Source organism: Sesamum indicum, linkage group LG2, assembly GCF_026168435.1.
Source record: "Sesamum indicum cultivar Baizhima isolate 11 linkage group LG2, ASM2616843v1, whole genome shotgun sequence".
Taxonomy (NCBI): Eukaryota; Viridiplantae; Streptophyta; class Magnoliopsida; order Lamiales; family Pedaliaceae; genus Sesamum; species Sesamum indicum.
This window is the reverse complement of record NC_142658.1, coordinates 20,874,346-20,893,448: the sequence shown is the minus strand read 5'-3', so window position 1 is coordinate 20,893,448 and position 19,103 is coordinate 20,874,346. Positions and strand designations below refer to the sequence as shown.

Below are 19,103 nucleotides of genomic sequence, written 5' to 3'. Positions count from 1 at the left end.
ATTGTAAATAATTTTGGCAAGCTTCTAAAATTGGATTAAAATATACAAAAAATTTATGTATTTAACAAAATTGTAATTATATTATTTGATATTATAATTGTAATTACAATTTAACTGTATATTTAAAAATAAAAATAAACATAAACACACATGTCTTTAGAAGGTGAGTTATAATTTTTACGAAATACATAAAATATTTATATATTTTGACCGAATATCAAATAGTGTTAATTTAATTTATCTTTTTTGGTAGCCCTCCTACCCGGGTATTATTAATGAGAGTAAAGATCATATATTCAAGTAATTAATCTTGGATTATTTGTTAAAATATATTTATTGCTTTTGGTACAATATTATTGTTTATGCTAAAAAAATATTTTACACACACAATCTGAGATGTAAATTTGTGTAAATAAATTATATATTGGGAGTGTAAATATAATTATTTTAATCTTTTCAGAATTTTGTATCAAATCAAATACTTCTAGACAAAAATGGAAAATAGACTATTTTATTTGTTTCTAGAAAGAGTTGTGGTTGGTTGACTTTGTAATTTTCAAATTTTAAGGGGTTCCGTCTGAAAAAACGTTTAAAAAAATTGTAGTCCAAAAAGAAAGTTATGGTAATGGGGGCGGGGGGGGGGGGGGGGGGGGGGTGGTGGTTTGGGGTGTGTAGGGGATAAGATAGGAGTAGGAGGGTAGGACCGTTGAGGGTAAATCATTAATGTCCTAATATAGACGTTAAAGTCACGTGAAAAGCATCAATGCTTGCAGGGTGAAGCAGAACCTTTACGGTGCCGTGCAGTGCGTTTTGAGGCCCACGTGGTACCTCGTGCCTACGCTCGCCCACACCACCCTCTACCGCATTGTCGGCCACGTACAACCACCAAGCACGTGTGTACTACCCAATTGATTATTACATATATAATCGTTAGCTTGGAGGTTGGACCGGGATCCACCAACCAAGCCGATCCACTTTTCACGCCCGGGTTCGCCCCGATCTGCCATTTCTTTTAAAATTATTATTAAAAAATATATATCAAGTGACGGTCACTTTAATCTTGTCACAAAATAATCATTAGTGACAATAATGGAATGTTGGGTGCACGCGCTTACAGTGTGATTGCGCCTCATTTTTATCATATTTTAAATTTTTTTTAAAATACTCCTGTATTTGTATTTAAAATACTATGTTTAAATTGACTTTTTTAAAAATTTCTTTTTGCATTTTCATCTCTTCTAAATATACAATTCTTAAACATATTTATATTAAATATTAAAATACAAAAAATAAAAAGGAAAAAATTACTAAATTTTATTATTTAATTTAGATTTCTATATTAATATAAATAGTAAGCAATTATAATAATTATAAGTTATAGATTAATTTAAATGTAATAGTTATTATAATTATCTAATATTATTTTTTACTTAACTAAAATATAAATTTAATTATTATAATTATCTAAAAGATTATTCATAATTACCAAAATATATTTAATTAATATAAATTAATTGATTATAAATTAGGAGCGCGGGGAGGTGATTGGGGATAGGCAGGCGGCGAGAATGGGGTAGGGGGAGTTGATTTTAATTGTTTTTTCAAATAATTTTTGTATAATATATAGTTTTAATTAGTAAAATATGAATCATTGATTTTCTTTTATAAATTTAAGATTCAACCGCTAAGATTAATTAATTAGACCTGACGATTGTAGTATGATCAATATAAATCCAATCGTCAATAAAATAAAAAAATATATATATTAAATAAGGGCATAACAGTTATTTCATCAAAAAATTAACGCCATTAGTCATATTTAACGAAAAAGGACGATTGAGTTGAGTTTTTTAAACACAAGGGGGTGTTTTGCCGGTTTTTAAATCAAAGAGGAGTTTTACTAAATTTTTAAAACACGGACAGATTTTATGTAATTTAGCCTTTTGAAAAAAAATAATAAATAATATAATAAAAACCTTCAATAACGTTCCTTTTAAGTTGGACAGTAGATAAAAGGTATTAAAACATTATAAACTTGGAAGGGGCGCCATGTAATATTGTAAATTTTGATAGAAAGTTGTTATAATTTTGAAAGAATGGGGAGATAATCTATAATTACTTTATTGGTAATTATATTTACATAATAATATAAATTTTTTGTGTAATTATAGAAACTATTCTGATAGTTAAAAGTATGGGTTGTTTGTGTAATAATGTTAATTTTTTTAGAAATGTTAGTGTAATTTTTTAAAAATAAGGATAGTTTGTGTACGTAAATATAATTTAACTTTAAGAAAAATAGAGATAATTTATATAAATAGACTATAGAACATGACATGTAAATATAACTATCTCTTTAAGTTAACCACGACATGTTGTAATACACAATTTTTTTAGTGCAGGCAATTTAATAATATTAATTTTTACATCTGTCTTTTTGTTTTTTAACGATGCAAATTTGGGAGGGAGATTTTTATAATTTTGAAAAATGAGGTATCATATATATAATAATATTGATTTGGATAGGGAATCGATGTCCTTCTGAGAGCTGTTCAAATCGTATGTTTAGAAATATGAGAAAGAAAAATATCGTTAGTCTCACTAGGTGGTCCTAAAAAATATCATTTGATACTTAAGTCAGTTCGTTGAGATAGGAAGGAGATAATAAATGACATACAAATAAATGAATCAATTGAATGTATTTATAAGACTAAAAAATCGTATTTATACAGATCTACGTGACATAATCTCGATCCATCTCATATAAAATAATTCACACAAACCTTATTCCAGTCTCCAAATCAGGACGGTTCGAGTACATCTCGATCCTAATATATCCCTCATCATATTTTATTCTCACAGAATATCTTGTAATTTACATTTTATTAACTTATGTATGTGAAAAGTGAAATTCCGAAAGTTAAAGTTACGTAAATGCTGATAGACGGGTTGAGCTTATTTTTGTCACTAATGAATTCAAAATATTTTTATACTTTTCGATATTTATGGATAACCATTATCATCTCGAGAATAGTCAAATGAATTAAATATCTCTTAGTTCTCCCCCCCCCCCCCAACCCCCTCGATATTTATGGGTATCCATCATCTACCTATTCAAAATAATCTAAATTTTAAATGGAAGTTAATAAGCAATAAAATTTGACTTATTCAATGTCAACCTCAACTGTCTCAATATCAACAACAAAATTTAGAATACTAATTGTATCTTTAAATATTTTTACAATACAGTAACTTATTTATTTTAAATTATTCACATCATCTTTTAACCGCCATATACTAATATATGTATCCTCCACTTTTATTTAGGTTCATTTTTTCTCTGTTTTTTATTATGTATTAGTATTTATTTTTAAAATTTGTTTCGTATCTATCTGATTATATACGTACGTACAAATAAGCATATTACGGTGGATAGTTGAAGCAAACAAATGTTAAAATGACCGGACAAATAATAACATATATATGAACTGCTAAATAAACAAATAGGAAACGCACGTCAAGTTCCATAAATATATGTAAGACATAAACAATTAACTGGAAAAAGAAATTGTGTCTTTAATTCAACTGCAGTTCACCCAAACCACCACTTTAAAACAAGAAAAACTATATATATACACATATGCTGAAAATATAGCCACAATTAGATTAGTTAATTGCAATCATTACCAATTAATTAATCATGATTATGGCGATATTTTGCTTTGATTAGACAGCATTATTATTTACTATTATTGTTCACACCTCATAAGTGGCGGAACGTGGGAGAAATTTTCATTGACTATTGTATAAAAAGTGGGCATCGGAGAATCTACTAATTATAATATAGTCCATTAGACATTAGATGAGTTAATATGAATATAAATTATATGATAAGAGTGAAGAAATAGTTGATGAAGGTGATTATTGAGAATGATGGCATATAAGTGGAAACATGTTTTTTGTTAGGGGTTAAAGGTGATGGAATATTAAGTAAATGTCATGTCAAGAATATATGGGGTAGGGCTTAAGATTTGCATTATTGCTTTTAGTGAGTTGGGAGTATTATGATGAGTAATTGGGGCAAGTTTGCAAGTGATTGCCATCACAAACAATAATTGTATTGCTAGTGTGGGTACAACACTTAATTATGTGCATTTTTTTGTCCAGAAAACTAATTTCTTCACAACTGTTTTTGTTTTTTATAATTAGAGACAAAAATAAAGATAAATAATTCAAAATTCATCTATAGTTCTGTATTAAGATCTTGGATTCTAAGATGGAATATTTTCATGCTGAGGCTTCAGATATAGATTTCATGCGAGTTTATTATAATTTTTAATTATATTGATGTATTTACTAAATTAATGTATTGCTTAATTGGTCAATTTATTTAAATATTGATGTAATAATATAATTATATCATATATCCCTTCTATCTTAAAAGAAGAAGAAGTGTCCATTGTTTAGACAAAAAACATTTCAGCTCTCAATCTTTTGATTATTGAAAAGGAGGAAGTAATAAGACTGAGTAACATTTGTAACTTGTTCTTCCAGTGTAACTTGACCATTTGTGTCATCAGAGGCAAAAATCAAAAGAGACTTGGAAGACCCTAATTGTATATTAAGTAATGATACATTAATTTAATATTCAAAAGAGTTACTGACACTGATATCTCCAGATAAACAATTTCATATTACAAGTCAAATGTTAATGATGGCACCGGCAGATATATACGCCATTTTCTTTTAAAGTTTCTTTCTTTTATGGGTTTGATTTTGTGTCTTTTTATACAAGAGGTGTGTAATTGATATTGTTGTGAAACTGTGCTCTTTTGTGATTTTTCATCTGAGTTGTTGGAGTTCAATATTTTCATCTACGTCAAAGAGTTTTTCTTGTTTTCTCATTAGAGTTCTTTTCCAATATGTCATGTTCTATTGATTTTTTTTTTTTAAAGAATTGAAAGGTAAAGTTTTTTTATTCGTGTTGCACACAGTTGATGTTGTAGAAAGTTCTTTGCTTTCTAGTTAAACTTTCTAGAACTTTTCTCCATTTTTTGGAATTTTTCTCCATTTTTCTGATTATTTCACTTATTTTTATTTTTTTAAAAGATTGAGATACAAAAAGTACAAATGATCCCATATGTGGGGGAGGAGGCGTGTTTGCATTTAACGTTTACAATATCCAGTCCAAAAAATCATCCTCAGACCCATGAGCACACGCGGACAAAATTTTTTTATTATTATTCCTCAAAAAATACAAAGTGTAATAAATGCAGAATATTGGGTGGAAAAGTATAAAAAAAAATATTGATGAGCAAAGTGCAAATAACTACATACATTGAAGATATGATTATTATTCCTGTCCTATTCCTTATCGATCTGCGTCATAATTATTTGACATTTACGATGTAAATAAGAAAACATCATTAATATTTATTTAAAGTTATGGTGAAAAAGTGGTTCAACATGGATTTGTTAATGTAAGGATAAAATACATGTGTATGACAAAAAATAAAAAAAAATTAGTCAGAAGCATAAATGTAGCTTGTTCTGATATTATATACTAATTTAATATTATCATAATTATATTTTTTTTTGTAAATTATTTTATATAAAATATTTTCTTCCAAAGATTTTTCATGAGTTCCATAATCAATAAACTAGCTCTGATCTCCTGGCCTCCAATATCTGTATGATTGTTGGTGATGTTGAACTTAAGAAAAATTAGATAATTTCATTCCTACCATCATAAATGAGTATATGTAGCTTATTAATAATTCTCAGAACCCAACCACAACCAAATATTATTATTATTATTATTATGTTTTTTTTTTTTTTTTTCATCAGGATTTTTATAGTGGTGCTATGTGGTTCTTTGATGTTCATACATATGTATGGTTTCGAAGCTATTCGCACCAAAATCGACTCAATGTCGTGTACTACAGATAAGACAATCGCTTTGTGTGATATGGGTATTTATGTTGAAAAGTCTTCTATTTTATTATTTATAAAACTACATACATGAGCTTGCACGCGCACACACACATAATATATATATATGAGTAATTAATACATTTATAATTCATTTAAAAATATAAAATTATATTCTTTTTCCAAAAATATTTTAAAACTACATTTATACCCTCTTCAAAATAGATCATTAACTTTAGAAATATTTATAATTATTTAAATAATAAAATATACTTATAATTATAATAAATTTGAGAGAAGTCCATTGTAGTTTACCATTTTCTTATCACAAAAGTGTTTGGCTGGCGAGCATTTAGTCTCCTGCAAAATGATTTCATTGTAACTTGTACTTGAGTAAAATTTTGATGCACAGTAATTTCATTACCCTTTAACTAACCACAACATTGGACGTGATAAGTTTGTGTCCCTTAAAGATTATGTCAAATTTCAATAAAGATTTGAATTTGATAAATGAATTATTGAAAGAAAATTTCAAATAACTTCATATTAAATAGATTTAAAATCTATCCATATGAAAAAAAATATAATCCATATCAAAATTCAACAATTTGAAATTCTTTACAGCATTAAACTTTCCGAGGCTATATTTGGATTATTAGACTTGAAATAATTCAACTTTCTAGTAATAAATCCTTTAGACTTATTTGAATAATTCTAGATTTTATAGGAATCTTTCTGCTCTAAATTTGAACTATATTCTGTCAAATAATGACGGGTTTCAAATTTTTAGAATATGAAGTTATTTGAATTTTTCTTTTTTTAAATTTTTTTCTCAAATTCAAATACATTAATTTAGGTATAGCTTAAACAAATTCAATATTATAAATTTTAAATTCTTGGATCCAAATATAATATAAACTTAATTAATTGAGAAATGAATTTGATTAAAAATCAAAAGTTTTTGGTGACCCCAACGAAACTTCAGTTCCTTAGTGGTGGAGGCAAACGGACCTCACAGGAAAAGAGATCTCTTTCTTGAGACTGATTTTGTTCCTTAGTGATTGATAGCTTCGTCCAATTAAGGAATTGACAATTTTGCGTAAAAAAAAAACGTTTACAGAGCAGCCGGGACACGACTTTCTCACGGTTGACACATTCACATTATGAGCGTGATTGCTGATTGCTTCAACTTTCAGGAAAGTGGATCCACATCTAATTTTTCAAGAATAAATTAATTAATTAAATTAAATTAGCTTTCTCTTTCTATTTTTTTCTTTGTCAAAAATTGACGACTTGTTGCAGGAATAATCATGAAAAACTGCACTTCTTATTTCCACTACGATGGTATATATATACATATATACATATGCATTCTTGACCTAGTAAACTCCTGGGATCCCGTGTTTTGAACTTGTTAGATTTTTATCTTTTTCATTATTTAATCTAAATAAAATTTTTTTTTTAAATAATAATATTTTTAATATATTATAAGTGTTTTTGAAAATTATTAAAAAAATGAATGCATTGGATGGAGCTGTTTGTTGCGTTTAACATAAGTTTATTAAATTTGGATGAGAAGATAATTGAAGTCGGTAACACGTCATAATTAATGTGGAGCAACACAAAGCTAAAAGGTGCTATTATTAGGTGATGAATTATCATATACATCTAACAATTCAAACTAAGTACGAGATGTGGTGGATATCCCTAAATAATCAATATGCCTATCGCGCTTATAGCAGTATGAAATTAAAAAAAAAAAAATAATTATAATTAAATCCCTTATCAAAATATGAAACTATATATTCTTGTGAAAAAACTTTAAATTATATTTATATTTTTTAAAAAATTCATTGTTTATATCTAACCTCAATTAATTAAGGTTTAAACGATAAATGTTGGCATTAGTAGAAAAAAATATACATAAATTTTAAATTCTACACATTATTTAATATTCTCACGTAATAATTTTGTACTTATAAGAAAAAAAAAATGATATTAATCTCACTTTATATATATATAGTACATTTACTTCGCTACAAAATACAACATTTGACCATGACTAGTTATCATGGTTAAAAATAAAATAGATGTAGTAAATAATTATTAACCACGGTCATGCAACGCTTGTTGGTCGTAAAATATTTGTCATAACTAAAAGCCATAACAAATATTTTTACCATAACTCTTAACCATGACAAATAATAAAAACAGCCTCAGAATTGGATGGAAAATATCTGCACATGGAGAGCACGTGTGATGTGGAAGCAGTTGGATATTGGAAGGTATCGGTCGTGGTCGATGTCACTTCTTAGGACTGTCCCCGCTATTTACGCCCTTGAATAGGGTGTGCGACTCCCACTCTCTCCAATTGTAAATCGCATTTAATAAATAAAGTCTGAAGTTGTGGTGGAACAGAAAACGCACAACTAACCATTCGATCCAGAGTAGGTAAGAAATTTAAAAGCACATAGGAATCGGTAAATTCATGACAACAAGAATTCTTACTCAAATTAAATTTAATTGAAATTAAATAAATAAATAAAGGCAAAAAGAGAGACACGTAGAGCGGGGTCCACCTAAAGGTGGATTCGAGTCCAAATTATTTAGTTTGGATTCGAGATGAGTTTTGATTTTATGAATCCGGACGCAACAATATAAACATATTTAATTTATTTAAAAATCTTAACTATTACTTAATATATATTTATGAAATTAATTATGTTTTTTTAATATAATGAAAGTTTTTTTAATAATAATGAAAGTATATTGATTAGTTGAAGAAAAAACAATAAACAGTTAATTAAATTGAAAGTAGAAAACCCTATTGCTGGAAGATCCTCCTGTTCAACCATTAGTACACTAAAGCCACATTTGTTTCGTATATTGATAATTGGATGATAGGATAAATCAGAACTTATATTAATAGTAGGCAGTTGGTTTTACTTAATTTTTGATTGATGTAACATGATAAAATTATATTGTTTATTTGCTTTGCAGGATAATAACATAATTTGGATCCAATTTAAACTCGGCATCAAATCAGGGCATAAAATTCAAATCCATCGATGTAAGTATAACTTGAGGTTGCATTTGAATTGCAGGATTTGATTTCAAATACTTCGAAATAAATCTTTTGGATATGTTTGAATATTCTAAATGTAAAAAATTTCAAATCTTTTTATTTTAATTTTGAATTAAATTTTAATAAATATGGACGGATTTCAAATTCCTTCCAAAAGCCGTAGCTGCATATTTGGAAATACATACATTGATTTATTCTGACGACCTCAAAATTTTAAGTTGTGACCTAAAATTTGATTCTTGGAGTTTTTCTTGTGGGTTTGGACACAGATATGTCCATTAACTAAACTACACTGTTGGGCCGTATACGAAATTTTTTAGTCCGGAAATTTAGGCCCAAAGTATCAGCTCTATCCAAAATTTCAACCCAGCCTACGGCCCACTATAAGCATACTACAAGACCTACTAAGCCCATCTCACTTTTGCCCTTGAAAAGAGAAAAATTGGATTCCTCAAGAAAGAATAATTTCTCACCTCTTCGATCAAGCCTGGAATATTTTTATTTAATATGGAGTTTCTATTTTGTATTTCATGTTATGTATGTATATATCAAATATAAGACTATTGGGTAGATTAAAATTGACTTTATAAAATTTTTTATAATTATAAATATATTTTTATTATTTAAAAAATTATAAATACCCTCTAAAATTAATTGCGGTCGAGCAAATACTTCTTTATGATAATTCACTGTAGGAGTATTTGTTAGAAGGTTATTAATTTAAAAAATTTTCATCAACTCATTTTATTAACGATAATTATCAAGCCCAACACTGTTATTAAATATTTTATTTTTAATAATGATAGTCAGTTAGTGTACTCAAAGAATCATTTCTTTTTAACAACTTAAATTTTGTTGGATTAGTTGGTTTTGTCTTATATATATACTTTTACATATCAAAATGATAAATTAAAAAAGTAATTTAAGGGTTGGCTTGGTTTAAATGAGAGGAAAAGAAAAGTGAAAGGGAGAGTAGGGAGGCAGGGGGAAACACTAACAATTTTCATTTAAATTGTTTAGTATGATTTGAATAGGAGTAAATCTCAAATATTTCTACTTATTTTGTACGAAGAATTCGAACATATTGAGAAGAAAATACTATATTTTATGATTTTACTGAATAACCTTTATCTTCATTTTGTATTAAAAAATACATAAAGTAATTTATACTAATTAATATAATTTTAGTATATCAGAAATTTAAAAACCTTATTAATAAAAATATATATCAAACAAGAACAATAAAAGTATTCATCGTTGACTTTGATATAATAATTTTTTAATAATTTTATTATCATTTCTCTAGCGATATGTACGGTATTATAAGTGGGAATAAAAAAAGAATTGAAAAAAAATTATATATTTATATAAATATATATAGGCGATAGAGTAAATAAAAATAAAATATATATTTTTTTTTGTTTTTTTGCCTTATACTTTCATTTTCCGCCTATAAAATTGGACGAAAACTTATTGGACTATCGAGAAATTTCATATATATTGAGTTTTAATTCTACTCCATCTTTTTCTCCAGCCAAATTCATTTTTACTTCACTTCTATTATACTCTCACTTTTCACCAATCAAACATACTTTAACGTAAATCTCAACTTTAAATTAGTATATCATTTTGATTTAAATCCTCATAAGATTTAATAAATATTTGATTTTGAATTCAATATTAGTAACGCGCAGAAGGAAAATTTCCCCCTTTGATTCATTGTCCTTTACGCCTGTACAACGTTGTTTCCTTATCTCACAAAAAATGATGCCATAACTAAACCACTTAATGAAATAAATTCACACAAATTTCATAATTTGGGATCAAAGGATGTAAGGGTGGAACTACTCTTAATTTAAATTTAAACTGTTTCCATTATTTGTACTTTGGAAATTTTGTCTTCAATTAACAGGTAGGATTTGCCAAACCTATCAGTGATAGTAATTGAAATTCACTAATTAGGATACGTCACTCATTAACCTTAATACAAACTTTGTGTTAAACTAAAACTTTCTAGTTCTAACAAGAAGAATCCGAAACACCAGAACCCGGATCAGAATTAAGATCCAAACCCGCATTCCGGTTTTGCTCCGAGCTTTCCACGTCGTTCTTAACCCCTTCAAAATCTTCCCGTTCAAACGACGGGCTCCAGGGCGTCGCCGTCAAGTCACGGTCGGTGCAAGGGTCGCCGCCTTTACGCTCCCGGAAATACTTGACAGCCACATGTATTCGCTTCAGTATGGCGAAGAACTCCTCCACCTCCTCATCCTCCGGCGCCACCACCACCTTCACGCCGTCCTCATCTTGGCACGCTTTGGCTTTCTTTCCGATGTTAGCTCCTCCGTCATCCTCCCTTTTTCTCTTCTCCACATCCATTGGATCGTAAAACAGGAACTTCAAAAGTCACGTGGGTTTAACTCTGTGATGGTTGGAGGAACTGATTAAATTATTTGAAGGGATTTAAGGAGGAGGAGAATGTTAGTTGAACTGGGCTGATGACGTCATTAGATGACGGAAGCGACGACGTGGTGAGTGATTCTTTCTTCCGGGGCAAAGATTGAACTAAATAGGAAAAAATTAAAGAAAGAAAACCTGTTGGTTTTAGGTGGAAGAATGGGAAAAGTCTGCAGCAGGAATAATTGTACGAGTGGACAAAAAAACCTCGTGCTCTGTGTTATTTGCGTCAGCAGGATGACGTCAACATGGGTAGCCGCCAAAGTAAGATTTCTTTTTAGACAGTGGCAGTGAAGCTGAGGTTTTTGAATGGGTCAATTGTTCTAGTAATACAGTTGGGTCTATCTCAAATTCATCTATATATTTAAAAAACAAAAATGGTGTATTTCTAATGATTCCTGAATTGAATGTGATTTCGTCAATGATGGTTTGGCTGAGGTTAAGGTTGGGGCATGACCAAATTCGAATTCATGAGTTTTAATTTTATATTATGTGTGGTTATTTATATCACTTTATATAAATATTTATTTTATTTTATTCGAATTACTATAAATTGTTAGCATACTGAATTAGTATAATTGTATTGAAAATTGTTATAATTTATTGTTAACTATTCTTAATATATTGATATATTTATTGAATCGGTATATGTTAAAAAAAAATAGAATGTAATTTCTTTGATTTTGATGAAAAAATTTATCCACTTAATTTTATAATAGTTGGCGGGTGATTATAAGTAATTACTTGCTGAATGTTCTATGATTGTTCATTCCATTTCCACCGACTCGCCAGGGAGAAATACACTTGTATAACGCGTGCCGTCACAATCTACTGTTATCAAGAATGCCGATCTGATCATATGAAAAACAATGCATATTTGAGGAGGTACGTCCGTCCAACATTTACTATGCAATTTGAGGTCTGCAAGATTTCACCAAGTCAGCTTGGTTAATTACTAATTTATATATGACATGTCAATTTTACCCTTAAATTATGACTGGTAATTACCTCGGTGTCCTTGAACTTGTACCCATAAAATTGATATAGAATCAGAAGACCCAACTCAGGTCTGCCATCTTGGATACCAGCTGCCTTCGCATCATTGTCAATTTTTCTCGAAATAAGATAAAACACATTCAATATTAATTTTTATGTTTTTATACATTATATGTGTTTTTTTTATTTTTCAACTATCTATATAGAGTGTATATATACACTTATATATATAATATAAAAGAGACACGATTTGACAATAAATCGTAATTTTTGTCTCCCAAAAATACTACATTAAACATACAATATTTATATATATACATATTTATATATAAAACTATATATAAAAGAGATATGATTTGACAATGAACAGTGATTTTTGTCCCCCAAATCCCAACATCAAACCTACAACACTTACTTTAAAATATTTTAAATTACTTCAAAACACAAGTCCAAACACACTACATCTATCTTCAACACACACTTACTTATCTCTATTTTTCTCTCACTATCTCCAAGACACAAAACAAAATATTCAAAATACAAATTCAAACATTATGTTCATCTCAAAAAATGCACATCAACCCATTCTAAGCTAACTCAATCACGAGACTTGGGAGACGCATGCTATATCTTTCTATTTCAATGAATCTATACAACACAAATAGTACGCGCTCTTGTACCTCACAATCGTAGCAAGTTCGAAGTTATGTGTTTAAATTTCACTAAATAAGTGAATGTTTATATCATTTTTATGTAAATTTTATCTGATTTAATGTAAGTTCTAACTTAATGCAACATATATACTAGAATAACAACTAATCTCTATAACAAACATATTTTTTCGAACTTAATGCAATATATATTTACTATGTCGGTTGGGTTTTTCTAGGTGTGGCAATGGTTCGAGCTATATCTGAACCAAGCCTGGACCTGCCCCAATAGGGACAAATTTTGAAGCTTTGAATGGGTCTTGAGGCAGGTTCAAGTTTTAGTGGTTAATTGGACTTGAACTGCTCTGATTTTTTTTTTATATATTTTATATATACTTATGTAAAATATATTTGTATATATATAAAAAATATATATAATTTATTAATACTTGTATACTACATGAAATTAATATATATAAATTAAAATAATGATATAAACAGTTTGTAAATGGTTTAAATTTTAATGTTTATACAAGTAATAGATATTCTAAATTTTTTAAAATTTTAATACTTAAAACATACACATATAATTTTTTTTAAAAAAAATTAACCTTTCAATAGTTTTATCATCTCATATTTATCAGGTTGTAGTAGTATTATTTTAAAAAATATATTTTTTAATATTTTAAAAATAATAATCGAGCCTAGTGGGTCAACTAGATGGGTCCCAAATCCGCGACGGATCCACGATTTTCTTGATAGAATAGATCCTGAGTTTTGGTAAACTCGTCCCATTATCATCCTTAGATTTACTAAAACATGTTTTCTATAGTAATATCGTTTATGAATTAGAAAGAAGCAGGATCATCTTAGCAGATATTAAATCACTTTAAATTTCTGTATTACTTCTTATAATAAAGTAATAACAAAATATAAAATTTTCTTTCTGGAAATAAATCATGTATTTGTGTTTACTAACTTAAATGTATTGATTTAACTTAACAAAAAAAAAAAAAAAGAAGAATTATGGTGGTTATTGTGAAAGGTCCACGTGTAAAGCTCACTTTTAGGTGTTTCACATCATGGGGGAAAAAATACCCCAAATTTATGCTTTTGCTTTTGCTTTTGCGCTTCACCCTTAGTACTTTCAATTTTTATTTTTCATCAATATAATCTGAAATTTAATTTACTTTTAGTGATATGGTATTTTAAATTTTTGATGTCTTCTTCAAAATAAATTTATAATCCTTCTAATATTGAATATGATATTTTAGTGGGATAATTACGTTTTTTTTTTTTTAAATTTGATGTAATTATATGTAAATTTTTTATAATTTGAAAATTTTCATCTAATACCCCTAGAGTTTACTTTCATCTAACAAAAAAATTCATTCATTAGTCAACAATTTACTAAATTTATTTATATTAATAAAAAAATTAAATAAAAATTAATATTTATTTTTAATTAACTTATTAATAACTTATTAAATATCAAATATTTTTTTTCGATTAAACTACCGTTATAACAATAAAGATATCCTTGCATGAATTAACACGTGAAGATATATGAGGATAATTTGGTAAAAAAGATATTTATTTAACTTGCAATGAATCAGTAATAAATCAACCAGAAATAAATATAATTTTTTTTTATTTTTTTTTATTAATATAACAAAATTGGTGAATTTTGACTAATGAAGGAACTTATTTGTTATACAAAAGCAAATTTTAAGGGTGTTGGATATAATTTTTCAAATTAGGTTCACATATAATTACACTAAAACTTAGAAAAGAGAAATGTAATTATTCTTATTTATTTTTTTTTATCGTTGTTCAGGAAAAAAAAGAAGAAAAGAAAAGAAAAAAGGAATTTGCAGATAAATGAGGATAACAAGATCAGTTGATTTCTCCTCCCCCTACTTCAAATCTAAAACTCACAATATCAATTACACAGAATCAGAAACATCAGAAGCCGGGTCGGCATTAAGATCCAAACCCGCATTTCGATTTCCATCCGGGTTATTCTTAACTCCGGCGAAATCTTCCCGTTCAAATGCCGGTCTCCACGTCGTCGCCCTCGACTGAGCCCCAGCGTTACGGTTCTCGAAATACTTGAGCGCCACTTGCATCCTCCTCAGTATGGCGAAGAACTCCTCCACCTCTTCATCCCCCGGCACGGCGTCGACGTCCCCATCCTCCCGCCGCCTTTTACCTCTTTTTCCGGCGGCCGCTTCTCCGTCGTCCACCCTCTTTCTCTTCTCCATTTCCATTGAACACAAGAAATGTAGCTGAATTTTAGTGGGTATTGTTGGGTCTGAGTCTGGCGGATTTAAAAAGAGAGGCGTAAGGCGTTTGTTGAAAAGAAAGGAAGCAGTGAAATGATTTTTTGCATAGATGACGTCAACAGGAGGCGCATTGATGACGTAAGAAGAGTGAGTTTGGAGCAACACAGCTGACGGCAAATTGTCTTTACCCTTTTGTATTAGGTGCAACATCGACTTCAACGTTTCAAGGGCAGACTCGACTTTTCCTTTTAAACTTTCTTGTATTTTATCACGTTATATTCACGTATTTATTCAAAAAAAATCGTATACTGAATAAAATATACAAAAATTAATAAAATTTGAAATAAAAAAATTTAAAAGTGTATATTTTTCATTATTATTTTCTTTGATCGATAGCCCACATCTGTTAATTATCATTAGAAAAAAAAATATTATATTAGCTATAATTTTATTGAAACTAAAATCATGATAAATAATTATTATTAAATATAATTAAATAAAAAATAATGTAAAAACATAGATTATCCACTATGAAAATTTATTTTTTCAATATACATATAGTCGGTAATTAGACTTCCATGTACCATAATGTAATCTTTATTTTACGCTAATTGTTGTGCCACGTCGTTTTTGTGTGCATATAATGAATAATTTTTTACACTTTAAAATATATTATAAATAAGAACATGATATACAAATCAACACATTTATATTATAAAAAAATATATTTATTAGTTAATCAATAATTTAAAAAGTTAAATAAGTTAGTTATTTTATTAATTGAAGGGTATTTTTGAATTTATTAAAAATTAGTGGAGTAATATCATTAACCGCCATATGTGAGTATGGAGCCAATTTTCTTTTTATATGAGTATAGATAAATTTACTAAATATTCTATTTTTATAGTACGTCATTCTTAATTTAATTAAAATCATTTAATTTTAGTTAATGTAATTAAGTCAAGATGCATTCTTTATTCTTATATTTATTATTTATATCTCAATTTTTGATTTTGTATTAAATATATATTCACCTTAAATGTTTGTCAGTAGAATACAAATACAAAACTTATGGATGTAACAAAAATATATTGATTGTGAGTTCGAGTCTTATTATCGTTATTTAATTTTTTAATAATAATATGTTATTTTTTATTTACTTTGAATTTTATATTAATTTAAAAATATTAATATATTAGATACTGAATGTTATAATAATAATAATATATTAATTAATTTTGTAGTTTAAAAAAAACATATAATCATCTTAGGTGGGCATTGGTTGCGTGATGGGGGGGCGTAGGTGTTAATCTTGAGGGTGAAGAGAGAGAAGAATAATTGGTAGGTGGGAATGTTAGATAAAAGTTGAATACAAAGAGCATATCAATCTTTCTTGACTCTACTTCATATTCGCTGCTATGGTCGCAAAGTATTTGCTGCCTGCACATTTATTTTTTTAGAACATATATATTTACATTCTCTCATATACAATTTATTTATAAAAATTAATCATTTTTTTTGAATAATTATATAGACCTACATACGGATATGAGTTTTATAATATAAAAATACGTATATTTTTTTTTAAAATTTGAAATTATATAACTCATCATCTATCTATCTGTCTAATATATATATATAGCAGAATGATGATTGATAGCAATTGAGTTAATTTTAACCGAATACTAATTTTTGATGATTTTGAATATTTTTATTGTCAAGAAAAAAAATTTATTGATTAGAAATATTATCAATTTTAAATATCTTATAATTTTGTCCATTAAAATTTTCTTATAACTTATTAAAAGTAGTTTCTATTTATTTTTTTATAAAGTAAGATCATTTTAGAATTATGTATTTTAGTATAGATTCTGATGGAATATAAATTATAACAAACAATATATTTAACTAATTTTTATTTCTTATAATTTTTCTATAGAGTTGGACTTTTCTAAAGTAAGTAATGTACATATTTAATAGAATGTCATAATTTTATGAAAATGTATTGTACGTGTAGGAAAATATCATTTTCGATAATAATCAAAATTGATTAAAAATTCAAAACTACTATATATTACTGTTAAAATGAAAAGTTTTATTTTATAAAAAAATTATCAAAAAATATATCATAAAATATTTTATTTAGTATTTTTTTTTAAAAAAAAATTATATAATCGTGTATAGAACTAATGTTTTACTAATAAATATTATAAAACTAAAGTATTTTGACGGTCTTCTCAATATATTAGAAGCCAAAATTCTTTGAATTTAGATGTCATATGAATAAGTTTGAATTATATCATATGTCTGGATATTTAATTTGTTTTATTTTATATAAATTTATTATGTTTGTTTTAATTGTTTTTGTATTAAATGTATACTGATAATTAGACAAAATAGTTAATTTAGTGAGATGTTTGATGAATTATGTATTTCCCGGTGAGAGAGAGAAAGAGAGAATGGCATTTATTTGACCCTTGTGACGTTGTGAGGGACAAGGCATGAAGGATTCCAAGTTGTAATAATGTAATATTAGAGAGTGGGACAAGGACAATCATGTGATTCCAATAAAGAATTAATTGCCATCTGATTTAACACGTTGACTGTTGTAGCTGTCGGTACTTCAAAGTCAATATATAAAACTGTACTGCTTTGAAAATTATATCACTTTTAAAGGTAAATAATTTTCTCTATTTTTAAGAATAAAATAATTTATCTCTTTATTTAAAAAGTTAATTATTCTATTTTAAAAAATATAAGGAGGTAATATTATTTTTTAAAAAAATTTTATTTTGTATAAATTTTTTTTTATAGCACTAAATATTATAAATTTTTTTATTTAATTTAAAAAAAATAAAAAAAATATATGTCCGTGTGTAGCACAAATTTTATGCTAGTTTTTAATATAATAAGGAACTAATACAAGTTTTTTTTTTTTTTTTTTTTTTTGGTGGTTCACTTCAGTTGTGATTTTAACCTTTGATTGGTTAACAACTATGGTATATATTGGAAAAAAGTGTTACCATGTGAAAAAAAAAAAAACATTATTAGTTGGTGACGTTTCTTTTTATCAATGAAGAAAGATGTTTAAATTACAAATACATCCCATAAAATATAATTATAATTCAATGGTGAACTTTACAGAAACACCCAACGCGATTGAAGTGAAGACGGGGACTTCTATGTAATTTGCCACCAAAAAACGTGGATAACAAAGTAATTTTAGCCCTTTGTTTGATTGGGCTTGGGCGGACGGATAACTTATCCCATATAAAATGGTGGAATTAGTTATTCAGCTTGAATGGTGATTAAGCTCGGACCACGAAAATAATTTTGGGCCTCCATCCATGCAACTAAACATCCCTTTAGAGTAGACAAATTTTCAAACAAACAAAAAAAAATCTTTATATTTAGAATAAATAATATATGATGAACTATTTTTAATGTACATATATCATGCGTTTCGAAATGCACAGGTCCAAATAAATATAGACAATCGTTCGAGGTTTGGGCTGAAACGAATGTAAATAAGGACCTGCAAAAAAAGTGTTAGCACTCCGACGTCCAAGTTATTGGATTTGAAATGGAATAAAGTCAAAAAGTAAATAAATACAATTGAAATTGAGATATGATGAATAAAGTCGATAAAAAGTGCAAAAACATGTGATAATGTGCTTATAGAGTGTTTAGAGAATGTTTAAA

General features: G+C 27.5%; 2 protein-coding genes across 2 annotated transcripts; both read right to left on the bottom strand.

Moving 5' to 3' along the window:
* Window positions 1–10,866: 10,866 nt before the first annotated feature.
* Window positions 10,867–11,577, bottom strand: LOC105156738 (uncharacterized). Its single transcript, XM_011072957.2, has one exon. It carries the CDS (start codon window positions 11,390–11,392, stop codon window positions 11,036–11,038), a length of 357 nt encoding a protein of 118 aa, XP_011071259.1. The 5' UTR covers window positions 11,393–11,577; the 3' UTR covers window positions 10,867–11,035.
* Window positions 11,578–14,998: 3,421 nt separating this feature from the next.
* Window positions 14,999–15,604, bottom strand: LOC148789265 (protein NEGATIVE REGULATOR OF RESISTANCE-like). The gene has a single exon (XM_088877846.1). The coding sequence runs from the start codon at window positions 15,384–15,386 to the stop codon at window positions 15,063–15,065; it is 324 nt and encodes a 107-aa protein (XP_088733972.1). The 5' UTR covers window positions 15,387–15,604; the 3' UTR covers window positions 14,999–15,062.
* Window positions 15,605–19,103: the final 3,499 nt, after the last annotated feature.